Here is a 27970-nt window from a genome sequence, read left to right on the forward strand (position 1 = left end):
ATCAAATGATGCAGAATATTGTTATAGAAAAGTTTAAGAATATGTACATCAATGATCAGTTTATAAGACAAAGGAAAATGGAATGGTTGAATCTGAACCATAAAAAAAATAATAATAATAATAAATATAGATGGATTATTGGTATGGAGTGATGAAAATAGAGGTTACTGTCTATATAATGAGTTACATTATATGGATTTTAGAAAGGTTAAAGTAAAATGCATTGGAGATGTGTAGACAATATCTTATCTCCTAGTGCAATGAAAATTCGAGGACGAATTTTCTTAAGGGGGGAGATTTGTAACATCCCAAAATACGGGTTAGTGACCAAAGGTGTAAAATTTCAGAATATGGTGATTAAAGTATAATAGTTTAATAGTTTAATGATTTGTTCGGAAATATTTCCTAAAAGTTTATAGTAATTATCCAAAGAATTAAAGGGCAAAATGGTCATTAGACTTGAAAATTATAATTAAATGATATATATATATATATATATATATATATATATGGATAAGGATGGGAGATTTTCCAGAAAAATCTCTTCTCTCTTTTCTTCTTCATTTTCTCTTCTCCACGTGTGAAGCCAAGCAAGCAAAGGTGAGTTTTCTCTTGAGCTGATTATGTGCTGAAAGTTAAGTTTAGTTTTGATTATTAGATGCTAAGTAAGATTAAGGAAGGATTAATTTGCTTTAAAACAACAAAATGAAGAGTTTATGAGGATTTAAAGATTTGAAGTTTTTGAATGAAATATCGAAACAAAGTTTATATTGAGAATTAGAAGTTAAATTTGACTTGTCATCAAGTCAATTAAGGGATAGGAAGTGTTAAAATAGGAATTTGAACATGTTGCAAAACTAGTATAATTTTTGCAATTACATAGGAATGACTAGATTTGAAGTTAAAGAAGTGATTAGGGAATAAGAATAAGTTTAAGTATGTGTATTAAAGTTAGGAGTATTAAAGGAAGTGAAATAGGAAGGTTTGAGCTGAAATAAGGTGATTTTCGAGCTCAAAATGAGATTTCTGGGTTAGGGGAATCGGTACCCATTCAAGGGGAATCGATTCCCCCTCAAACGAGTATGAATTCCAGAATGCTAGAGGGGAATCGATACCCCCAGGGGGGGAACCGATTCCCCCATAATGAAAAAAAAAAGAAGAAAGAAGAGAGATTAAACTATTAATCCCTTAAATTGGTAGGATATTAGAGGTTAATTTCAAGACTTGGGCATCTGATAATCATCTTGAAAATTATGCTTATGTAGATATTGAACGTGACTTTGTTTCAAAGTAAACGAAGGGTTAGAATTGATTCAATTCAAACAAGGCTAAGGTGAGTGCATATTAGTATTATATGATGTTAAATGGAAATAAGACTTGCGACAAGTCTATTTCCATAGTAAAGTGCATGAATTCATAAATAGAAGTATATATGTGTATGATTTATATGTGTTGACATGTTATTGTATATATGTATTATATGGTTGATATGAATATGTGATTATGAATAGGTAGAAAGGAAACAAATGATGATATAAGAATCTATTATAAGATATATGATATGAAAATATGATACGAGCTATGTGAGATATGAATATAAAATCATATGAGAAGTGAAAAGAATTACATGAAAATAGACTAAGTGATTACATGTATATGTGAAATAAGCTATGAGCTTTTATGAATATGTGATATGAATGAAGCTATATGATACGATCTATGTGATTACATGCACATATGATATATGTTATATGAAATGACATATGAATAGGCAATACGTGATACATGTGGTATGTGACAGAAGAGAAATGACAAGTAATGTGAACTGTTAAATGATAATGCCATATTATGTGATATGAGAGCTAGGGTATAGTTGGTATGCCAAGAGTCAAAGAACTACCTATGTCTGTCGAGACATATGGACAGTATACCTATGTTCTAAGGAACATATGGATAGTTTACCTAGGTTCTTCGGGACCTATGGATAGTTACCGAGGATCTTTATGACCTCTGGATAGTTACCGAGGATCTTTATGACCTCTGGATAGTTACCGAGGATCTTTATGACCTCTGGATAGGTCATTCGGAAAATTCATGGAGCTGTGGGGACAGCATACGTGTGCACAATCTCATAATACTCGTATACCTTGGGCTCTCAATAGTGTATATGGACTTAAATAAGACATAACGAGGATGTATATAGTTGTATCTTAATATGGTATTATTACGATTGGTATTGGCTCATATGTGGTATAATAAATAATGGTATGATAGTATAATTGTGTTTGGATAGTAGACGACATGTTTATATTTTAATAATTCTTTATGATGTAATTATGCCTCACTAAGTCTATGACTTAGCGTGTAAGTGTTTTTACACGTAGGTTTCGAAGAGCAGGAGAATCAAGAATAGGAATTTACAGATCAACCTATCTCTACTCAGCGATCAGATCAGAAGTAAAGTCACAGTAGGTATTTTGTTGTATGTAGTGTATTGGCATGTAAGAACAGTGTTAGTTCAAATGCTCTGATTAGTTTTGTCTTATTTTGGTTAACTCGTGTGCAGTGACAATGTTATTTTAATCAAAGTTTTAAATTTCATTGGTTTTCGTTAAAAGATTAAAGTTTGAAAAGTCAATGTGACACCTCAGACTTGTATCCGGGTCGGATACGGGTTGAGGGTGTTACATACCTACCCTCATCAAGCTGTGACTCTATCATTATGTTTTTTAAAATTTTTAATTATTTAAAAATAAATAATTAAATATATTATAACTACTGATGCCCAAATCCCATAAATTTTAGGGATAACCACTACCCTCTCACCATTAAGTAGTTTGGTTGGTGCAGTTCATCTCTAAAAGTTTATTGCGTAAATATTTTGATGAACTAAGATTTACCATTGAATAAGTTGTTATAGAATATAATAATATAAGGGGTTAACTACATTTAATATCTAAATTATTATTTTTATCTATTTTAGTACTTAAACTTTTAATTTTTTCAAAATCATACATAATATTTAATTTTTATTTCATTTTAATATCCATCATTAAAAAAATTAATGCATTTAGTACTTAAACTATCAGTTACAATATTGGAACTGAAATATACAGTTTATATAGTACAGGGACTGATATAAGAATATGACCAATAAAAATTAGCAATAGCTAATGAAACTTCAATCTGGAGTATTCTGTATACTGTATACTGTATACTGTATACTGTATATTGTAATCAAATTCCATCAAATAATCCAAAGATTCTTCAAAATTGAAGGCTCAATCTGCAAGGTACGTTTTTCCCCCCCCTCAAGTTTTCGTAATTTGTAATGTAGAGAATGACAATTACATCAAACCCTAGATGATTAATTTGGTATTCTTCGTATTCATGATTCGGTTAAAGTTCTCTTTTCATCAATTCGTTTTCTTTTTTTCTTTGTTACGATAGTTTGATCGATATCGTGGATCCAAGTATTCAACAAGTTTGATAATGCTGAAAGTTTATCATTGTTTCTGTAGATTGTATAAGATGGAGAATATGCAGTATGCGGAGGAGCTTGTGAGGGAATATTTGGTCTTTAGAGGATTTGCAAATACATTACAAGCTTTTGAGACCGATTGTGTACTGATATTGGTAAAGGGTTTCAAGTTGATAAGATATTGGACTTGTTTTTTGCCGTTTATATTCCTAAATTTCAGGCCGATAAATTAGTTGGCCTATTTAGTTTCGTTAAGCAATGCTTTTCATCCTGGTCCGAGACTACGATGCTTGATACCTTGTCGAAATTTTTGAGGGCTCTGTTTTTCGGTGTCACATTGTTCATGCATTGCGATCTGGGAAGAAAGATAAAGTTGTTGAGTTTTTTGGAATGAATGGAAATGATTTGCTTCTAAAGAGTTCTGATTGGAGTCCTTGGTTTGGTAGGTTCATTTGCTTTGGGCTTCTTTCATTTTGTGTTCTCATGTTGACTGATTCTGTTGAGTATGCAATGCAGTAATCCCTTATTTGAAGAATCCAAGCATGGATACTCAGTTTCGTGTTTATTTCTCCAAGGAATGGTATGCGGCTTTCTGTCTTTCTGTCTTTCTGTGAGGAACTTTTTCAGCGAGATCTTCAGTGGTACTCATATCCTTTAGAATTGATGTTTTCCTTCTGAAAATGCTCTACGTAAATTGAGTAGCGTAGATTAACAAAGAGCCATAGGAATTACTTAATACAAAACTTTTCTGCATTTGGAAATAAAACTGGTCTTCAAAGTCTTTGACGAAAAAGACATCCATTGTGGTGCTGTTTTTATAACTAGTATATATTAAGTGTGAGCATGGCATTGGATATAATAATTTTTCCTTGACATTAGAGTGATTCAATTAATGATGGGATTTTGAAGAATGTCCTCAACCAAAGCACGCCTTCCTGCCCTACTGAAAATCAGTTCAGAAAAGAATGCAATTAGCAATCTTAAGAAAGACAACAAGCGTCTTAATCAAAAGTTATTACAACTTCAGGCTTTACTGGAGGAAAAGGAGGCAAAGTTAGGTCTATCAAAAAGGTAAAGGATCTTCTGATTTTGCTAGATCATAGTAGTACTTGCTGCATCTCATAATTAAAATGATTCTATTTGAACACATTATGATACCAATATTCATGCATGAACATTTAATAGGAACATTGGAGCAGCTAATAGTTCTATTCTATCAAGTGACATTGATGGTGAAAAGTTACACCCATCTACAGGTAGTGAGGACATATTTGTTCATGCAACCTCACATTTGGGTAGAATAGCACAGGGTGAGAATCGTGCTGCTACTGAACCCACCAAATTTGTATCAGCCCATGTTGAGTCCTTATCTAGGCAAGATTCATATTCTGCTTCAAGTCTTCATGCTTCATCCAGTGGAATCGTTGATAATGCTCAAAAGTCCTATGGTAGCCATTTTGATGATAAGTGACATTTCTGCAAACCCTCCTCATCTTAGATTTTAGGTTAATGTGGCAGCAATATAACCATATTGGAAAAGATTATGCATGTTAGCAACAAGTGTGGTTTCACTAAGTAGCTTTGAGATGAAAATACAAAGGAGAGCTGTGTGGTCATCATTTTTGTTCTCAATGTGTTTGGAATTTTGGATGCAGTGAAGTAGGCTTGTTTAAATGCTTCTTTTTCCTCTGCTTTAATGGGTTTAGGTACTTACTGATTGTGATTTGACAGATAATGGTAGAGAAGTGCTCAGAGAAGAAGAATTTTCTGAAGTGAGGATAGAGTTTCAGGCAAGTTAATTGGCAAGATATATTCAAACATCATTCTTATATACACTTCGATTTCTTGTTCATTTTTGTTATGTGTGAAACTGTTGGAACAACCTTCTTTCCGGGAGACATTTTTGGGCCACACAAGTCCAATTACTCGTTGCCGGTTTTCTGCATCTGGGAACAATATAGCTAGTGCATCGGTAGATGGCACTGTCAAGTACGCTCTTTAAAAGGAGCTGATATAAATTTGTAAATATTTATAACAAAGCATTTTGCTTCCTGTAGCTACTTGCAGGTTTTTAAATGTCTATCTTACCCAATAGTTGATGAACATCTAAAATAATAGAACCAAAAACAGAAGGAATAGTCTTTGTTCTTGCATTCTGACAATTGACAAATATTGAATAGATAAGTTACTGCCATGTGCAGACCGTGGTTTTAACAAAAATAACCCTCAGAAATCTAATTAAATGTAGATGAGAATGCTAAGGTGTCACTTGTACTAATTATTGTGCTCTGTTAAGTTATTGTCTGCTGACTTTTGATTTACTTGTCTCTTTGTTTTTGATGAAGGATATGGACATATGACTCATCAATTCCGGCATCTAGAAATGCGACCATATATTGTGGAGCTGAGATAATGTCACTTGACTGGGAATGCGAATGTAACTGTTTGGTATGTAACCAGTTATTGTTTGATGGTTCTACATGGAGTTTTATTGTGTATAACATTGTAAATTTTGTTGCATCTTAAAATTTATAATTGTAAATTTGTTGTTCCTAAAGCTTCACGTAGCACTACTGATGGAGGCATTAAAGCGTGGAATGTTGATGCGAAGAGAGTTGTCTGTGATCTGAATACAACTGCGGCGTTTCCAAGGTACAAACTTAGAATATCATATTTAGAGGTTTCTTAGTTATTTAGGCTTCTTCATCTTCATTTTTTCTTGCCATCTTGCAGTGTGTTGGATTTAAATTGCAGCCCTGTAGAACCAATATTTGTTTCTGTTGCATCATTACGAAGGTATAGATCTAGCTCTACATAGCCACTTGTTTTCACAGGCGTGTATTATTACGTTCATTGTGATTGTTACCTACTCAGTGATTCACACTCAATTTGGTTTTTTAGATATGCTAGGTTGCTAATATCATTTTATTATTGTGGGTAGCAACTATTTAGAATCCATTGGAAGATTTATTGCTCGTTATCGTAGTATAGCTTTTCTGCTCTCCCATTTTTTGTAAAATAATATCAGGGGTGTGAGATTAGTTGGATGTGTAATCCTTTCAGGTCTGGTTCAAGCTCTATTGATTCTCTGGGGTATGCTTTGTTGACCGTGTGGAACATGAAAACATGGAAAGTTATGGTATGTGGTTGTATGTGTAGAGAATGCTTATTAATGATAAGTGTCTTATTTAAAAATAATTTATGCCTTAATAGACTTCATTTCACTGAAGACAGTCCTTCCTCTTGGTGAAGTCCGCCTGCAATTACTTCCCTATGCTTCAATCACAATGGGAAGATCTTAGCTGCGTCTGCCACCGATGGAATGATTCACATGTTTGGTATCCTTTTCTTTATGGCCTCATATTTTTGCATTAATAGATTTTGTTCTGCTACGCGATTTCGAATTCTAATATTAACTAGAGACACCTATTTTTTTACCTGCTACATGGATCGCAGTACCTTAGAAAACTAGGTCTGAGTGTGTCATTCTTGTTTCTTCACGGGCTGGTTAGCCCTCTAGCTGAAGGCCACAGAAATAACTAAGAGAGGAGAAGAATACTCATTTTTGCAGTTTTGCATTTGTGCTGAATCTAGAATGTAATATGAATACTCCTTGGCTGGTCAAAGACATATCTGCTGGTTTACAAATCACCAGGTGGCCTGCACATGATTCTGCAATAAGCTCACTTCTTTTCGGTCCCGATGAGACAAGATTTTAGCTTGGGCTCAAATGGAAAGGCAAGTGTTTTAGCTTGGGCACATATCTATACGAACGAAGGACCAATTGTTTGGGAACGTGTTATAGCAAAAAAACGTAGGAGCTTGAAAGGGAGAGCAATTGACAGAGGAAGCAATTCATAGAAGAAGAGTGATCGAAATATTTTTGTCCCAATCAAGTTGTTAGAAGAAACAATCAAGTGTGAAGAATTTTTACTTGAAGTATTTTATGATTAGTAATTTTTATCATAGTATATATACATGTATATTTTATTCTAAATTAAACAAATTTTAATTTTTAGAGAACATGAGCAACATTTTTTTTCACGATTGTCCATTATAATTGACATATTATAAAAAAGAAAGGTTGAACTTGTTTTTCAATCTTAAAAAATCTATAAATATGACGTTCAAAAGGGACATCATATTTGTAGAAATGAAGTATAGAATATAAAGAAAAATTCGAGCTAAGTTGATGGTTTGAGGTACATATTTATGGTATGTTCCAATCCAATTAGATATGTTGCAGTACCAACTGAAGAAGATGATGAAATTGAAACCATGATTGGATTACATGAGTCAACAAATATTGCAGTTATTGAATTATTTGTTGAGGTGCATAACATATCCGATGTTTATGGATCATCAAGAAATGTGACTTAAAATTCATCTCAGATGGTTTTTGGAAATGAGCTTGAGGACCCGAAATACAAATCAATAAACAGTTTTATGACGTTATTGGAAAGTGAAAATGAAGTTGATGGGACATCCGCGTCAGTAGAGTATGGGCGAGAAGCATACATAATTTGGAATTAAATGTTCATGTTGATTCTGAAAATTGATGGGGAGAAATATCTTCCAGTTGCATTCGCCATTGTTGAATGAGAGACAATTGAGGCTTGAGATTTCTTTTTACCAATCTACGTTAATATGTCGTTCAAGAAGATGGAGTTTGCTTTATATCCAATCGAGGAACATGCATTTTGGCGACAATTGAACGACTATGAAGTCGTTGGATACCTCTGTATGCATATCCCACATTCTGTATTTACCATATTGATAAGAATAGTATTGATTAGTTTCGTAATGTCCGCATTCGTAGCGAGATAGTAAACATAAGTTTTATTTTCAACATGTGTATATTGATTTATGTGTTTTTTAATTAATGTTTAATACATTAATATATATATATATATATATATATATATATGTGTATGTGTTTTTTTTATTTATGTATGTATGTTTATATATATGTGTGTTTATATATATATATGTGTGTGTATGTTTTTTTTATTTATGTATGTATGTATATATACATGTGTGTGTGTATATATATATATATATATATATATATATATATATATATTATGAAAAAAAGATATTAACTACGCCAATCAAATTTTGATATGAGGTTGGAGAATTTGAAGATGTTTTATGAAACCTTTAATAAGAAAAATATCCAATTTTCTTATGAAACCTTTAATAAGAAAAAATGCCCAAATTTCTTATGAAACATAAATTGGTGATTTAATTCCTATCAAACCTGGCTATGAAGTCAAATGTTAAAATCAATTAATCTTGCATGCGGAAGCAATTAACACATAATGATCTTGATAGGGTAATTAAATCAACCAAGTCAAGCTCATGACAAAATTATTAAGAATTACAGTAAAAGAAATGATAATTTACGTGATGATTCCATTATGATAGTTGAATATCCCAAAAGCAATAAATAATAAATGTTATACAATCTAATATTGTATAATCTTCAATTCGCCTTGTGATGATATCAAGACTTGTTTAATTCTTTATGAAAGAATCAGAACCCAAAGCAGATAGTATTATTGTTTTCCTTTAAGAGAAAAAAAGAAAGAGCCTTGAGAAACAAAAAGTGACAGCTACGTGAGTAAAAAAATCTGATTTCACTATATTTTTTAAATTACGAAATAATCAAAAGGTCCCTCTATTTTTCAGTTATACATAACATCACTAAAACTTATATTTTCACAGTATGAGACGGAGAGATTTACACCAGATAATTGCCTCCTCAATACTACACTAATCATTATCGTGTGTACAACAACAACAATTGTCAAGTACTTAAATTATATGAATCAATATTAGAAATCAAAACTTCTAACAGAACGTTCATGGCTTGGCAAGTTGGCATGAACAATGTCAACAAAATTGTTAACCTTCAATTGAATATTCAAAAGGGCTTATTTGAAAAACATAAGACTTTAAGAGTTAACATGACCAAAGAAAAACATTAAGGATGCAAATGAATAAGTGATGAATGTTGAGGACTTTTTGACCATTATGTCATTTCAGAAAGCATACATCATCAGGCGTCAGTGAGGAAATTATGTTATAATTGATGATGACCTCACGGGTTTTGAGTTTTGACCCAAACGCGGACGGTCAGCCAGGACCGAGCTCACTCAAATTGACAAACGCGTACGTTCCACGCCGGACCCAATCATAAACACGAAAGCGACACCCTAATACACCCGTACGGCGCTCGCCACAACATGCAAAAAGCCAAAAAGCGACGCTGCGGGTGCGTTTCGAATTTTCCTCGAACGACCACGGACAACGCGTTGAAGCTAAAGAATCTCATTCACGTCCACTTAATGGAACACAAATTTTTTTATCCAAAAAGTAAAAAAAGTAAAATCAGAATAATAATAATAATAATAATAATAATAATAATAATTTTATTATTTTCTTTGATATTAACTTATTTATTAATTGTATGAATTAAGTGATTTTAATAATAAAAGAATTATTGTTATTATTTGAGATTTCTAGTTTGTGCACCATATATATAAGGGGAATAAATATTTAATGTCAAATAGTTGAAAGTTATCGTTTAACAAATATTACATTTTATTTATCCTAGATTAATTAAAAAATTTACTTACTAATTAATTCAAATTAATTTAGATTAATATTAACTCAAATGGTGAAGAGTTATATATGAACAAATCTCATCTTTTAATTAGGGGTGTTCAAAATTCGGTTTTAACCGAATTAATCGACCGAATCGAATTAGTTCGGTTAATTCGATCGGCCATCGAATTAATTCGGTCGGGGAACGGTTAAGGATTTTTTTGAAATTCGGTTAACGGTTAATTCGGTTCGAAATCGGTTAATTAACCGAATTAACCTTTAAATATAATTATATTAAGAGTCCCAATCCATTTAAAACTCAAATCAATATTAATTAATTAAAATAATATCAAAACTAAATGCAAAATGTTTGAATCAAATTAATTAGATATTATTTATAATTAGATATTATTTAAATTAATAGTAAATTGTTTTTTTAATTAAAAAATATTAAATTCTAAAATTCTAAAAAATTTCGGTTAATTCAAAAATTAACCGAATTAACCGAAATTTATTCGGTTCGATTAATATTTTCGAAAAAAAATTCGGTTCGGTTAACAGTTAAAGAAAAAAAAAGTTCGATTAATTCGAAAATGATAGTTCGGTCGGTTCGACCACCGAATTAACCGAATGAACACCCCTACTTTTAATTACCTCATATTAATCAATTTTTTTTATAAATATAATAATAGTTTAATAATATTGTAATTAATTTTAATATATATTTTTGTAATATTTTAATAAATTTAATATTTATTTTATAATTTTAAAATATAAAATTATTAATTGATTTTTAATGTACTTTACCTTAATAATAATAGTAATGAATGAATGAATAATAAACGGACTTATTCCTGGCGGCAACTTTCGGTAAAAACCGGGGTGACAAAAGCAATGGGACCCACAACACAACTTACTTTAATTACCAATCACAGACTCTCAATTGAGGGTCTCTCCACCCTTTATAAGAGGCCGCCTCCACACCCGATCTTTAATTCTCTTCTCGTTCGTTTTTTTGGTTCTTATTTATTTTCTTCTCATATTAGGCTCTTCTTCTTCCATCTCGGATTTCATTTTCTCCCCTCCTATTTGAATCGAAAGCATCTTTTGAGGTTAGATCTCAAATCATTCTTTATTATTGCTGTTATTATTTCTGTTGTTTTGATTTAGTTTTTCAATCTATGTTGAATGAATCGCAGGTTTCGCGATGGCATCGAAGCGGATCTTGAAGGAATTGAAGGATTTGCAGAAGGATCCTCCTACATCTTGCAGCGCTGGTATAATATATATGCTCTCTCTATGAATCCATCGTTTTCGTTGTTTTTTTTTTAATTTATTATGTTTTTATATTGACGTGTTTTTGTTTAGCCTTCGTGTAAGACGATCACTTGCTAGATATGTATGCGTATATGTTTTACTGTTTGAATCGAGGATCAAAAAGTATCAGTCTGATATAATTTATCTGTGATTGTTGCCAGAGAAAATGATCTTAATCTCGAGTTGTTTTTTTTTTTCTTTTATCATCTTTCTCATTTATTGATACGTTCTTGTTATAATCTTCGTGTAAGAAGATAGAATTCTCCGTATATATTTTTGACGTTGTTGGTAATTTTTGACAAAAATATGTTAAAAGTTATTACTATTTTTTATATGTGATTGTTTGGAAATGATTGTGGTTTCATGTTTTTTAATATAATTTTAGTAATTTTTGCAACAATAATGTTTTATAATTAGTTATGTTCATTGGTGATTATTTTAAAATTGTTGTAATTTCGTGTGCAACATTTGAAATAGGATGGCTGAGCTAAGTTTGTATTCCTTTTCACCGTAGCATCTGTTTCGCTTATCATGTTCTGTTATGAACCAGCACAACTATAGCATGAAAAAGAGCAATTGTAAAATGTTAAGCCTTGATAAAATGGTTTTGCAATTTGTTATGCTCAAATGAAGCTCTTATTGAATTAAATGTGTGTTAAACATGGAAGTGCTCCTCATTTTTCATATTCGGTCAGTCTCATAGTTTATAGCATGTCTAGTCTATGGATTGTGTTTGACCCTTCTAAATGTATATATTGTCTATTATATTCTCAATTAATGTCGACAAATATTTTTGACACATTTTATCATGCTTAGACATTGATGATTTAGATTGCACTTCATCATGTGGCGGCATTATGCCATTATCAATTGAAGTCTTATGCTTTGGGATTGAACTTTGGAAACCCTGCCACTCCAAAGATAATACTTACTTTAATTTTTTTCATGTTTGGTGTTTCACCCCTTATGGGATTATAATACGAGATTAAGTGGAAAGAAAATGATAACCTTAATATTCATTATTATGTCAGCTGATCCTAGACCAAGTCTGTATTTGTTATGTCCAAGACTGGCATGACAGGTTAAACTAGGAAAGTAACCTGTAGTGTGATGTAATCTTCCATTGTAATGTAGTATATGGTCATATTCAGGTGCAAATGTTTTAATTCCTGGATTGTAAATCAAGTTGATAAATTGCAGTTCTAAAACCTGGTCTAATTGATTGAGCTTCATGAGAATTCCAAAGCAATTTTCATTGTTTGTTTGTTATATGTGCTTCTTTGGAGTATAGCTAACAATTGTGTCTGATTCTGAATAGCAGTATACTAATTTTCTTGTTTTATGAATGTATATGTTAAGCACTGTAATTGTATCACCACTTTGCTTGTCATCACATATTTGATATCGAGTCTCTTATCTGACTAATCATAATATTGCTTATAATTTTCACATGCTTCTTATGCTCGTGTTGTCAGCAATTGGTTGTGTTCACAAGTTCTCGAGTATGTTTGAGCTTTATTACTTACATATATTGGTTAATGTTTATCTGATGAATTTGCAGGCCCTGTTGCTGAAGACATGTTTCATTGGCAGGCCACAATCATGGGTCCACCGGATAGTCCTTATGCGGGTGGTGTTTTCCTTGTGACCATTCATTTTCCTCCTGATTATCCCTTTAAGCCTCCCAAGGTACTTTCATGTGCAATTTTTGTTGAACATAGAAGCAGGTGTTTGACATCCGCAAGTTCATGCAAAATATCTCTGTTGTTTCAATGCTATAAAACTTTGACAATGCACTTTCTATCATGTGTGGGACAGCAACCTCTATTAACCAGTTGCATGACTACACTATTTGAAATGCCCTCCCACCTTCATTTCTCTATCTCCATTTTATCTATATTTGAAGAAATGAAGTATTATGCTTCTTATTAGATAATCCTTGTTTTTTTTTGGTTTCATACGACATTCATTGTATACGGAGGCAGTTGATAATATATGCATTGATTGTGTCTACCTGATGGCTCGAATGTGGAAAATGAAAATTAAAATACATGTCCACTTGGTGTGCTCTTGATAATGTGTGTTGCTTCTTTCTCCCTCGCTACTGTCTCTCTCAAAGATTTTCCATATGATATTGGATTTTGCAGGTGGCATTTAGAACAAAGGTATTCCACCCCAATATCAATAGCAACGGAAGCATTTGCCTAGACATCTTGAAGGAGCAGTGGAGTCCTGCACTAACGATTTCCAAGGTCATTATTTCTAACCATCTCATATTCCTGTTCAGGTTATCAACAGTTGATAAAAATCGATCCAGCCAATGTTGTAACGACCAAATTGTATTTATGAATTATGTTTCATCCTTCTAACTTGTTTACCACTTTCCTTTATGATTTTGTTCTCTCAGGTATTGCTGTCAATCTGTTCTTTGCTTACGGACCCGAATCCCGACGATCCATTGGTGCCGGAGATTGCTCACATGTACAAGACGGACAAAGCCAAGTATGAGACAACTGCAAGGAGTTGGACCCAGAAGTATGCTATGGGCTAAAGTGAGCTTCGGCGGTGCGAGGGGGTAGGCCTATCTTTTTCTTATATAGTATATTACATTTATTTTTGTTTTTCAGTTCTATCTAGCACTTCAATACCTAAGGCTAAAATCGGACCGAGGATGTCCAAAACAGGCCTTGGTTAAAGAAGAAATGCAAAAGCTGCTTTTGTTTTGTCGTCTGGATAATGCAACTTTGAAACAGAGAAGCTTATGCTCCTGAATCTGAAATTGTTCATTGTTCTCCCTAAAATCGACATTCAAACACTAATATTGGCAATTATATTACAATTTAAATAATGTTATACCAAACGTTTGTTTTAGTTTACGCACTCGTTTTATATAGGAAAAAATTATAGTAAGCAATAAGAATTTAAAAATTGTCTATGTTATCGGGGATATAATTTTTGCTTAACTGATTATTATATTTAATACCATCGCAAAATCAACCAAGAGAAAAGTTATATTGTGGAATATTTTAAGACTTGTTTCATTATTATTTAATACGTATGGCTAATGGTCGTGACCACGAGTGGATGCCAGCATGGTCCCTGAAAATCAGCTTCCATTGTTTCTTATTTTAAAGATTATATATATATATATATATATATAATGAAACGCTATCTTAGTTTGAAAGAGCTCACGTCGTCCCCACTTAAGACAAATTCACAAAATTGAGAGAATCATAAACACTTCTACTTACTATGGATTACTATCGATCATATAATGGTGAAGTTGGAAAATTTAAAAGTCGAATGCCGGTGTAAAGATAATAAAATATCGAATGTTAGAGATAATTCGTCTGATGAATCAAGTGCCGTATAAAATAACATAAAGTAGAGATTTATTTATATCGAAAGCTTTGATAGTCTCCAATTAATAAGAAGGAAATGAAAGAGCTCTGGAGATATGCTCCCCATGTGGAGATTATATATATATAAAATACACTTACACTATATATAATTCTTTAATTTTATATAGATTTAAGACCATTGGATAAGTAAAAGAGTTTTATATAGATTTAAAATCATTCGATAAGTGAAAATAGGTTGTTGAAATTGACTCGTTTTTTCAATGAATATATTCTCATTTCATATTGTTAATCTCAATAATATATTTTTGCTCATCCAATGGTCTTAAATCCATATAAAAAGTTTATACAATATAAATGATTCCTAACCCCATATATATATAGGAATCATTTATATTGTATAAAGTTTTTAGTTTCGATTTAATATAGTTGGATTGGTGGAAATAGATAATTGAGATATGGAAGTCGTTTGATATTTTAATATCATATTTATCATATCCTAATTAGTAGGTTAACGCCTAGGTAAGACAGTTGTAAATTTTTTAACGGAAAAAGGATGTGTTTGAAATATATGAATATTAGAATGGCCATTTCGTGACTTTTAAGAGTCAGATGACCCAACAAAGCAACGCCATGTAATCGATATATTATTTTGAAATCTTTAATAATCAGAGAATTTAATAAAACATCCTATAATCAAATGATAATTTACATACTTTACCCTAAATAATAACAATATATACTAAAATAATGATAAACATACATTTTAGCTTCCCCTAAAGGTTAAAATTTAAATTTAAATCAATTAAGAATTATAAAAATTATAAATTAAAATAATATAATAAAATTATATTTTAACTTCATACAAATTATACAATTTTTTTACTATCCTTCAAAAATAGTTTGACTCCTCCAAAGAGGGATCGAATACGAAAAAACCAGTGTATTACACTTTCCTCTATTGATTTGACTCGAATTTAAAATTTTGTAAAATTAAATTAAAATTTATTTAATTTATAAAAATTATATACATGATATAATATAAATTAGTTTAATTTAAATTTTAAATTCGAATAATTATGATTGTGTTTAAGCTTCATGAACGAACACCCTTTGGACCAAAATATCATGTCCCAAGAATTTAATGTGACAAGCAATGACAACTTCAATTGTTCTTGGAACAAAACATTATCACCCACCTTCCCCTATCATCACCTCCATTTTGTTTATCAGATTTGTTGTTTAAATATCTAAATTTTACCATATTTAAGGACAACAATATAATTAAAAAAATTAAAAAGGATCTATTTGATATTTTTTGAAATGTTAAGATTAAAGTTATAAAATGAAATTATAGACAATACTTAAAAAAACCAATGAAATATTAAAGATTAACTTTATTAGAATGCTTTGAAATAAATGAATAGTTTAAATATATATTTTTGATAAAAAAAATCTAATTTAGTGATTGGGTGTCTAAATTTATATAATGATGAAGTAAATAAAATTTAGGGTAAAGTGTACAAATGGTCCCTCGGCTATAAGATATTGTTTTATTAAGTTTTTTTACTATTAAAAGTTATAAAATAGTCCTCCAATTACATGGAGTTACTTTTTTGACCCCCTCGACTATTAAAAGTTATAAAATGACCATCTGATTATTCATTATGTTCCAAACTTGTCATTTTTTGTTAAAAAATTGACAACAGTCATATCTCAGTCAGTATATTAACGTCTAGCTTAGACGACCGTTAATTTTTTAACAGAAAATGACAAGTTTAGAGTATAATTTATAGTTGAGTGATAATTTTATAACTTTTAACATATGAGGGACTCAAGAAAATAACTCCTTATAGTCGAGGGACTATTTGTGTATTTTATTCTAAAATTTAAATAGTGTTATTATCGTATTAATAAAATAAAATATTAAAATTAATATATGAATTATTGATGAAGAAAATAACGTTGGAATTTTTAACCCAGAGAACGTACAGCACCGTTTTTATAAAATGGCAGCGAATTCAGGGTAGACCGCCACGTTCGTTCTAGCTCTTAAAAACTCTTATTATTCTTTACCATAAAATATTAAACCCCCCCCCACACAATTTATTATTTCGTTTTTAAACTCTCAACTTGAAAACTTAACAACTGACTCTCCAACAAAGCCAGCAAGAACTTAGGTGTTCTACACTCCCAAGATTACCATAACGCCCCCATCATTTGTATTTTTTTGTTTTTAATTAATCCAGTGTAACTAAAAGATAATATCTGTTTAAAAATAACTTTTAATCATTTGACCTTGAACGCTCACGCTCTTGCAACATTCCTAGTGCTCGAACATAGAATCTCAAGAAATAACAATAATTCTTTTACTACTGAGATTATTTGGTCCGTGCTCATTTGGACTTACTAAACTAAGATTAATCGGTAATTAAGGTAGCAAAGCGTAATTAATCCACTGGGGTCAAACTAGGTTGAAAAAATGATTTAAACTCGGCCGGGTATCTTGGGGGGGCTCACATGACCGGCATCACGCTGCCCGAGAGTGAGTCACACGCTGAGTCAGCACCGTTTAGTGCTATCCCATTGGCTAAATTACGCCTTGTGGGACCCATTTCTCCACGTGTCGGTATATGGAACAACTATAATTGTTATACCTACGTACTTAAATTACCTACGGGAATACGTACACATATACATACTTAAAAGGGTTAATTAACCATTTGCCCCCTAAATATACCTGTTTTATCAAATTGTTCCCTAAAGTTTGTTTTGAAACTTTTAACCCCTTGATTTTTAAGGTTTAACTACTCTTGAAGACTTTAAACATTTTAAAGTTAAGACACTTATTCTTATATTTCAATATTAACTCTGTCCCTGATTATAATTAACTCAACAATCAGCCAACCGAAATAAATATAGATTCAAGTAAAACATGTTATTTGAATCCCACTGGCAACGACATTAACAAGGTAAATTATACATTTAGTGTCTAAATTATCAGTTTTAATCCGTTTTAGTATCTAAATTTTCAAATTTTTTTAAATTATACATAACATTTAGTTTTTATTTCATTTTAGTACTAATCATTAAAAACTTAACGCGTTTAAAACCTAAACTATCAATTTAGTCTGTTTAATACCTAAACTTTCAAAAAAAATTCAAAACTTAACGTTAAATTTTGAACAGAATACTAAAATAAAACAAAAAAACTAAAGTTTTAATGGTGGTACTAAAATGATACAAAAACTTAACTTTAGGTATAATTTTGAAAAAATTGAAAGTTTAAATATTAAACACGTAATTTACCCGATTAAAAACTTGGGTGAATTGATATGATTATAGAAGTAAAATGTCCAAATTATGCTAGAGTATAAGGCAAAAAAGAAAATCTCTTTCTTTAACATAGAATTTGGCCATTAACATAAAACAATACTTTTTTTTGAAAATAATAAAACAATACTTGGATGGGTATGGTATGGTATTGAGGATTTTATTTTATTTTCCCTATTTCAGCTGTCGGGATCCTATAAAATGGTAAAATGAGTGATTATGGGACTCCACCGCAACCAAACACTCGCTTTCTCATACAAACTTTCTGCCCACTTTTGTTGAAAATATTTTTCCTCTCCGTACAGTGTCTTTGAAAAAAAAATTAATTTTCTCTTTTATTTTTCCTGGATTTCATTGCTCGAGTGAGATCCATCAGCGAAATCTTCAAAGAAGAGAACAGTGACAAGTATAGAAACTTCCTAGCACTTACTCGGGTTTCTTTTTACAAGGCAAACAGTTGCTCACTTTCCTTTTTGTATATCTTCACTTCACTTCCTCCCTTTTTTTTAATCTCCGTTTCCGCCCCTCCCATGGCGGATTCGCGTTGTTGAAAGGACTATCTCTTTGTTTTTTTAATACCCTTTTGTCAGATTTCTGGGTTCACCTTTGTTTTTGTGTTCGTCGTTTTAAGCTTCACTTTCGCGGTTCGTTTGCCTTTTTTGCTTCTTTGTTGCTTTTTTTTACTGAGTCGATGATGCTTACTGATAGAATCTGAGAGACAGAGAGAGAAAAAAAAAGCAATCGGGTATGGAGGAAAGCGTTTTATGTCCGAGAAAATACACCGAGCACAAAAGTGTTACACGCAAGTTCAGAAAACCAGAGAAAAGAGCTTCCGATCACGTCCGTACTCACGGCGGCGCTGTTGCTGATGTCACGAGGGTCGTTCGGGTATCAGTTATGGACCATGATGCGACGGACTCTTCCAGCGACGAGGAAGCTGAGTTCTTTGGTAGTCGTCGGAGAGTGAAACGTTATGTCAACGAGATCAACATAGAAGTTGTCGCCGGCGTCAGCGCTGTTTCTAACCGGAAAAGGAAGGCGGCGGAAGGTGTCGTCACGAACGGATGTGGTGGGCGGATTAAGGTTTGTTCGGTGAAAGGGAATGGAAGGAAGTTCAGGGGAGTACGGCAAAGACCGTGGGGGAAATGGGCGGCGGAGATTAGAGATCCCGCTCGACGTGTACGGCTGTGGTTGGGCACATACGATACCGCTGAAGAAGCAGCCATGGTTTATGATAATGCAGCGATTAAACTCCGAGGACCCGACGCTTTGACCAACTTCGTTACTCCGCCTGCTATGGAAGAAAACGATGAAAACCCCGAAACCATCAACGTCAGTTCGGTTTCCGGTTACGAGTCCGGCGACGAGTCAACTCACAATCTTTCATCCCCAACCTCGGTTCTCAACTTCCGAACTCAGTCAAATGAAGAAACGCCGGTAGAACCGAAGAAACAAGCTCCCGATTCCCAAGAAGAAGAGAGTAACCCGCCGCCGCCGCAATCGGTTCTTAACGAATGTCAAGGCGAAACCGAAACCAACTTCTCCGACATTTCGGTGTTCGATTTGCCGCTCGATTTCCCTTCGGTCGACGAAATTTTCCACGTGTCAGTGTCGGGGCTGTCGGTTTTCGATAATGCTGCGATGGTTTTACCAGGCAGTACTGTTTTCAGTGATGATTTTGGCTGCTGCTCATCGTCGTCGTCGTCGACTATGTGTCAAGTAGATGATTATTTTGCAGACATCGATGATCTGTTCTTTTCAGATCCTTTAGTGGCATTATGAAACAGAGGTCATGTTGTCGCTCTTTTGCTTGTCGATTTTCCGGCAGATTTTGTATCGGCGACGACATATAAATGTCAGCATGTTTTTTTTTGTCTTAACGTTGTTAATGTTAGTTTCTCCGTTAAAATAAACGGAGAGTTGAGTGGAGTTTTGCTGATATTTTTATTTAATTATTAAGCTGTTGTGAAAGACTGTATTTATAGCTTTGAGGGTGAAATAAAATATTAAAAACTTTTCTTATTTATTGAGGCTATTATCACCTCACGAAAATGGATCTCATAAAAAATTATTGTTATTTCTGTCGAATTTAATTATCAGAATTGTTTAAAATATTGATTAAAAATATCTTATAATATACGATTTTAATTAATTTTTTTTGGATTTGTCAAAATGACCAACTAAATCGTAAAGCGATCGATAATTCACAACGCGATCTCCGGTATCGTAAATCAGTTTCCAGATTCGCAACGCGAATTTCGATTATCGCATTGCGATTTACATATTCGCATTGCGATAGTTCAAGTTCGCGTTACGATTTTCCAAATTCGACTATCGCAACGTGAACTTCGACTATCGCATTGCGATTTATATATTCGCATTGCGATAGTCCAAGTTCGCGTTGCGATTTATTCTAAATTCGTTGCGATTTATTCCAAATTCGTTGCGATAGTCGAAGTTCGCATTGCGATTTATTCCAAATTCGTTGCGATAGTCCAAAATCGCAACGACTGGTGGTATTGCATTTGTTTCTTAAGAATTTTTTCTAAAAATATAGTATTCGCGCGGACATGTCGAAGACACGTATTACAACGACCACGACCACGGCCCGAGACGAGACGAGAAGAGACGGCGGCGGCGCGCGAGAGTCCCCCTTGTTCTCTATCACTCAACAAGTGGGAAAGTCAAGCCTTAAATACCATTCTCAATAGTGTTTCCAATACTATGTGGGATTCAGCATTATCAACACTTGTTTCCAATATAATGTGATTATTCAGGAAACAATTAACAATCATGCACCTTAAAACAACTGAATCAACAACCAATTGCATTAGTATTATACGATTAAATATGTCATAATTAAAAGTCAATCTACAATCAATCGCGATTATTGCAATTTTAAGCAAAACATTCAAAAATAATATCACTATTTAAGGCTCAATCCCACATAGTATTGGGAACAAGTGTTGGTAATGCTCAATCCCACATAGTATTGGAAACACTATTGGGAATGGTATTTAAGGCTTGGCTTTCACACTTCTTTGTTGAGTGATAGAGAACAAGGGGGACTCTCGCGCGCTGCCGCCACCGCCGTCCCGTCTCGTCTCGTGGTCGTGGTCGTGGTCGTGGTCGTGGTAATACGTGTCTTCGACACGTCCGCGCGAATATTATTTTTTTAGAGAAAATTCTTAAGCAACAAATGCAATACCGTCGTTGCGATTTTGGACTATCGCAACGAATTTGGAATAAATCGTAATGCGAACTTCGACTACCGCAACGAACTTGGAATAAATCGCAACGCGAACTTTGACTATCGCAACGAATTTGGAATAAATCGCAACGCGAACATGGACTATCGCAACGAATTTGGAATAAATCGCAACGAATTTGGAATAAATCGCAACGCGAACTTCGACTATCGCAATGCGAATATCGCAATGCGAATATGTAAATCGCAATGCGATAGTCGAAGTTCGCGTTGCGAATATGGAAACTGATTTACGATACCGGAGATCGCGTTGCGAATTATCGATCGCATTGCGATTTAGTTGGTCATTTTGGCAAATCCAAAAATTTTTTTTGTTAAAATCGTATATTATAATGCATTTTTTGTCACTGAGATTATTTTCTCTAAAATATAAGTATTTAATGTCAAATAATTTAAATATTTGAATATATTATCTTATATTTATTTAAATTAATAAAAATATATTATTATGACGTGGCAGTGTTACAATATGCCACGTGTGGGAAATTTTGAAAATGCCATGGTGGCATTCCTTTTGCCCCCCATACACTCTGCCGTAATTCACGGTTATGGCCGGTCAATTGACTCCGAGTCGGGCCGCTCATTTCTGAAAACCGACACGGTTTACTTTTATTATTATTATTATTAAGTTTTTTAAGGTAAATTACACATTTAGTACTTAAATTATTAATATTGGTCTGATTTATTATTTAAATTTGTATATTTTTCAAAATCATAATATGTAATTTTTGTTTCATTTTAGTATTCATCGTTAAAAATTTAATTCGTCGTTTGGTACCTAACCCATTAGTTTTGGTCATTTTAGTACTTAAATTTTCAAAAAAATCAAAATTTAACGTTATATTTTTGAATGGGGTACTAAAATAAAACAAAAATTAAATTTTATGTATAATTTTGAAAAAAATGAAAGCATAGGTATTGAAATGGACTAAAATTGATAATTTATGTACTAAACATGTAATTTATCCTAAATTTTAGAAAAAGAAAAATTTTATATTATTAATTAGATATGGTGTAATGTTAGACAAGTTTTATTGTTGAATTAATTGACTGATTTGTGATTGGTTAAGTTTGTATGTTCCGCCTCAACAACGACAATAATACATCATGGCAAATTTACCACCCATATTGAATTTGATGATAACGCATGCTGTTTATGAGGATTTAATTTAAAGTATTGGTTATCATGACCAAATTTACCACCCATATTAAATTTGATTTATCATAATTAAATTTAGGGTAAAGTATAGTAATGGTCACTGAACTTTTCTAAAGCTTTCATTTAGGTCCCTCAACTTTTAAAACTTGCAATACAATCCCCCATCATTTAGTCTGTTTGCTATATGGTCCCCGACGTTACACTGTCGTTACAGTCACCCAACATCACTGTTTGCAGCTATGAAAATTAGGATAAATTATATAAATGGTCACTTAACTTTCCATATGCTTACATTTAGGTCCCCCAACTTTTAAAACTTACAAAGCAGTCATCAATTTCATTCTAAACCTCAAATTCTAAAATAATTCAATTACATTCTAAACCTTAAATTAAAGTGTTTTAGAATTTGGGGTTTAGAATGAAATTGAATTATTTTGGAATTTGGGGTTTATAATGAAATTGAGGGCTGTTTTGTAAGATTTAAAAGTTAGGGACCTAAATGTAAGCGCCTGAAAAGTTAAGTGACCATTTATATAATTTACCCTATTTTCATAGTTGCAAACGGTGATGTTGGGTGACTGTAACGACAGTGTAACCTCGGTGATGTTGGGTGAATGTAACGACAGTGTAACCTCGGGGAAATGTTGGGGGATTGTATTACAATTTTTAAAAGTTTGGGATCTAAATGAAAGCTTCAGAAAAGTTCAGTGACCATTACTATACTTTACCCTTAAATTTATTATTCAATAGGTAGATATATTTGCTACGTTGTCTTAAAGATAATTAGATAATTATTATGACTTTAGGTATGATAATAACACTAAAGATTAATATGTAAATAAGTATGTATGATTGTTAAATGAATCATGAACTCCCTTTCTCTTCCTATATCTCTCTACACACCACACTTCATCTTTTTCTTTACTTCACTAGAATCATAGATTGTAATTATTTGTCTAAATTATAAGCAGTGAATCTTCTCGTCATAATACACCATTTTTCATCGATAATATCATTAGACTACTTATATAACAAGACTTTAATTTAAGATCTTAAAATTCTTAGGGTAAAACACACAAATGATCCCTTAACTATAGCGTAATGTTTTATTAAGTCCCTCAACTCTAGGGTAATGTTTTATTATGTCCATCGACTATTAAAAGTAACAAAATGGTCATGTGACTATTCATATTGTTCAAAACTCGTCATTTTCTTTAAAAAGTTGAGGTATTCTGAGACGAACGTTAACCTGCTGACTTATGATATGATAAAATCTGGTTCTGAAATCTCAAACGACTATCATATCTCAGTCATGATGCTAACGTCTAGCTTAGACAATCGCCAATCTTTTAACGAAAAATGACGACTTTGGAACATAATAAATTGTCGAGTGATAATTTTTTTAACTTTTAATAGTAGATGGACTTAATAAAACAACAATCTATAATCAGAGGATCATTGTGTATTTTTTAATAGTTGAGAGACCTAGTAAAACAATAACTTATAATTGGGGGACCATTTATGTACTTTACCCAAATTATTAAGATTTTAATTAGAATAATACCTTATTGGCAGACTAATTGATAACATATAATATTGGTAAAATATAATATTAAACTTGAACTACGAGATCGGATACTGCAGAGGCAATGGTGATCCTCCCAACCAGTTTGTTCCGTTCGTAATTGTTAGGATTCAAACTCCTTACCTTACTTAAGGGATCTAATACCTCATCCCACTAGACCAACTAATTGTTTGTTAATATTTTCATTTTTTCGCTTTCGTTATTATTATTATTGTCATCAATTGTCACTAAAAAGCTGAAATGATATGTTAAAGTCTTGTTCTTTTTAAAAATCTTTTCAGAATTAGAATTAACAATTATCGATATTTTCTTCTTCATTTCTACTATAATTCGGTGATTTCTCTAATAAAAAAGATCTCTAAACTATTTTTTTCTCTTCGATTTAAGTTTATAAAAAAAAATCAATTTACTCGAATTTGAATTGAAACTAAAAGTTAAATTTTATATTTCTCTACTAAAAATATAGGGACCTATTTATGTAATTTGCCCTAAAATTAATTATTAAAAAGTTGCTTAAGATGTGAGAAAATAGACAGGAATGTAGAAATAAATTTTTAGAAAATGTAAAGAACTAATAATGTCGTGGAAAATGTAAGTATTTAACGTAATTTTGACGCTTAAAACATAAACCTCTCATATGTTTGACGACCCATCAATATCATATTTGTTGGTATTGGCCTCTTCCAAAATCTATAGATTTTTCTTCTCCATAGGTTGTAAGAAGCCGAGTCAATTGTAAAAACTTTAGGGTAAATTGCATGTTTAATACATCAATTATTAGTTTTGATTCGTTTTAGTACCTAGCCTTTCAATTGAAAACCATACATAATATTTAGTTTTTTGTTTCATTTTAGTACATTGCTGTTAAAAACTTAACGAGTTTAATACATAAACTATTAGTTTTAATTCGTTTCAGTACCTGACTTTCAAGTTCTTTCAAAACTTAACGTAAGTTTTTAATGGCAATGTACTAAAATGAAACAAAAACTAAACTTTCGGTATAATTTTAAAAAAATAAAAACTTGGGTACTAAAACATGCAAAATTGATGGTTTAGGTACTAAAGTTGTAATTTACCCAAAATTTTATTAGGAGCATAAATTTTATCATAATATTATTAAATTAAATTTGAATCAATCAATTTTTTAAAATACTGACAACTGGATTTCATTAATAATCGAATGAATCAAAATTATAACGCATTAAAATATAGAGAGAAAATTGGAGACAATATTCACCAAAATACTCATACAAAAATAAAATATTAAATCTAAAGATACTAAGAAAAATAAAATCCTCCATTCAGAATGACGACCAACATCAAAATCAATAACCTTCATAAAAACTCATTATCTTATTGAATGAGACGCTTTACGAAGTGATAAAAAGTAGTGGTGAGCTAACCAAACAATCTGACTGACTGTTTTGCTACACAATTTTAATTAAATCAGGAAATAACCTTTTATCACAGAGGAGTCTTAACTATACGTGATCACCAATAAATCAATAAAAAAATTTAATAATATTGTTATTATTAAATTAGAAGATTGCTTGAAATTTCCCTGATGAATTCATTATGAATGTCAACTTCAATCTATGATAATGATGGTCTAACAACTTATTTAATTTCTAACACTTTTTTGCTGGGTATATTAGAACCTTCATCATGAACTTCACAGCTTGATGTTTCTAAATTATTCGAATTAAGATACTTAATAATAAACTTGATAATTTATTATAAATTAATGATAATATTTTATCGTATTTTAATTTTAAGTTTAAGAGTCACATTTACCCTTATAATAGACTTAATTTATCATTTTTGTCTCCATCGTATTTTAGCATTAATTTAACCCTCAAAATTGTTTAATTGTTTCATTCTATATCTACTCTTAACTTAAAACCCTAAATTATAAACCCTAAACTAATTTAGGGTTCATGGTTTAGATGTTATAGGGTTAGGGTTTATAATTTAGGATTTTAAGGTAGGAGTAGGGTATAGAATGATGCAATTGAGCAACTCCAAGGGTTAAATTGATATGAAAATACGATAGATGTGAAAATGATAAATTAGGCATATTGCATGGACAAAAATTATTTTATTTCACATATGACACATGGATGATAAATAATTTTATTTTAAATAATAATATATCATTTAATTCATTAAATATAATAATTATTTCACAATTTGCAATACATAGCATGGGGGTTGAAGCAGGGATAATTTAGAAAATGAGATGAAATAATTGGAAAGAAGTGGCTAACTGCCATGCTTCACTATTACTCAAAGAGGAATGCAATGGAAATTGAATAAAGTTATAATAATTATGTCTATATCTATCTATGCATCTAATAAAACTTTATGATAACACAATTTTAATTATATTTTTTTTCATGTGATAATAAAGAGGAGCCATGGACCATGTACATTAGAAAGAAAGAAAAAGTAAAATTATTTAGTTTAGATTTGGACATTCAACTCAATTTACGAGACAAGTCTAATTTAAAAATATGTTGTTACATTTAGGGACGTAAATAAACAGAGATTTCGGTGAACTATTCATGAACCGTTTGTATAACGTTCGTTTATGTTCATTTGTTAAGCTAAATAAACGAATGAACACGAATAAAAGTGTGTTTGGTTCGTTTATGTTCACGAACGAGTTCGCTTATCAACTCGTTCATTTATTTTCATGAACAAACTCATTTACCCAATTATCTTTTTATTTTTATTTATTTTTTACATTTTAAATATTGATGAAGATAAGGATTAAATAGAACACATAATAAAACTTGCATTTTAAATTATGAATTTTAAGGAGTTTAAGCACCAGTTGCGTAATTTTTATCATTTTTCTTTAGCTTGCAAATGAAAATGAAAATCGAATATATAAATGAACAATAAACAAACACTAAAACAACGCTAAACGAACATGTTCATAAACACTTTCGTGAATATATAAACACAAATGTTCACGAACATTAAACGAACGCCAAATGAACATGTTCGTGAACATTAAATGAACATGTTTGTGAACAATAAATAAACGAACATAAACACGATATTGAAAATTTAAACGAACATGAACCGAACACGAACACCTTCAAAAATAAATAAACGAACATGAACATAACTTTGTTCATTCAAGCTAAGTTGATTTACACCCCTAGTTACATTTTCTAGTTACATAGCATATTCTTCTAAATAATTATAATCTAGTTAGACTTGTTCTGGATAACGATGAGTAAATTATCACATAATAATAACATATAAATTTATATAAAAAATTTAAAAGAAAAAATATGGGCAAATGAGAAATACTTTTATATATAATATGATATTATTTTATACTTTATTCATAATAAAATACAGCATTGTTTTCATTAGAATTACTAGGGTTTGGTTGAAGAGGGCAGACGTACATCTTATCGGCTTATCCAAAAAGTATGTTTAAATTTTGGCTCAGGGACGTAAATGTCAAATCGAGGAAAATGTGATGTGACAAATTATAAAAGAAAACTATTTAACCTTGAAAAGCATGCTTAGTTTTAAAAAAATTAAATTCGGGTCAAAGTCGGGTCGAGTCAAAAAAATTCTGATCCAAGGATAATAATGTAATTTTTTTAAAAATTTATTACATTTTAATTAAATCATTAATTGATATCGAGTCAGGTCAGATCGAAATCGGGTGAAAGATATATATTTTCGGATAGAATTGGATTGAATGTAAGATATAAAATTTTCGGATGAGGTCGAATTCGGATGGAGTGTGTATATTTTTGAGTCCGGGTTTTTTCGGGTTGACAAAAACCCTACCCGTTGCCATCAATCACACACCAATTCGTTTGACATAAAT

The 27970-nt window shown here is 31.6% G+C and overlaps 2 protein-coding genes and 1 pseudogene across 5 annotated transcripts; all 3 read left to right on the forward strand.

Moving 5' to 3' along the window:
* Nucleotides 1-3513: 3513 nt before the first annotated feature.
* On the forward strand, nt 3514-7342 carry LOC120186750 (annotated as a pseudogene).
* A 3603-nt stretch (nt 7343-10945) lies between these two features.
* On the forward strand, nt 10946-27835 carry LOC120186669 (ubiquitin-conjugating enzyme E2-17 kDa). 4 transcript variants are annotated; one of them, XM_039190545.1, is made up of 5 exons: nt 11101-11202; nt 11290-11367; nt 12969-13096; nt 13555-13713; nt 13775-14267. In XM_039190545.1, the coding sequence occupies exons 2-5, from the start codon at nt 11298-11300 to the stop codon at nt 13913-13915; spliced, it is 498 nt and encodes a 165-aa protein (XP_039046476.1). In that variant the 5' UTR covers nt 11101-11202; nt 11290-11297; the 3' UTR covers nt 13916-14267. The 4 variants fall into 4 exon arrangements, with proteins under 4 accessions (XP_039046478.1, XP_039046476.1, XP_039046479.1 ...); XM_039190548.1 differs by lacking the exon at nt 13775-14267 and adding an exon at nt 27820-27835 and having other exon boundaries at nt 11105-11202; nt 13555-13705; XM_039190546.1 differs by having other exon boundaries at nt 11108-11202; nt 13555-13659; nt 13815-14267.
* On the forward strand, nt 18442-20128 carry LOC120186668 (ethylene-responsive transcription factor CRF4-like). The gene has a single exon (XM_039190543.1). The coding sequence runs from the start codon at nt 18847-18849 to the stop codon at nt 19879-19881; it is 1035 nt and encodes a 344-aa protein (XP_039046474.1). The 5' UTR covers nt 18442-18846; the 3' UTR covers nt 19882-20128.
* Nucleotides 27836-27970: the final 135 nt, after the last annotated feature.

Source organism: Hibiscus syriacus, unplaced genomic scaffold (assembly GCF_006381635.1).
Source record: "Hibiscus syriacus cultivar Baekdansim isolate YM2019G1 unplaced genomic scaffold, ASM638163v2 tig00113719_pilon, whole genome shotgun sequence".
NCBI classification, from domain to species: Eukaryota; Viridiplantae; Streptophyta; class Magnoliopsida; order Malvales; family Malvaceae; genus Hibiscus; species Hibiscus syriacus.

What these genes read in the sequence shown, in the direction of transcription:
- LOC120186669 (XM_039190545.1), top strand. Translation starts at nt 11,298, where the DNA reads ATGGCATCGAAGCGGATCTTGAAGGAATTGAAGGATTTGCAGAAGGAT. An exon ending in ATCCCTTTAAGCCTCCCAAG is followed by an intron (nt 13,097 to 13,554) that starts GTACTTTCATGT and finishes TGGATTTTGCAG; the next exon opens with GTGGCATTTAGAACAAAGGT. An exon ending in GGTTATCAACAGTTGATAAA is followed by an intron (nt 13,714 to 13,774) that starts AATCGATCCAGC and finishes TTTCATCCTTCT; the next exon opens with AACTTGTTTACCACTTTCCT.
- LOC120186668 (XM_039190543.1), top strand. Translation starts at nt 18,847, where the DNA reads ATGGAGGAAAGCGTTTTATGTCCGAGAAAATACACCGAGCACAAAAGT.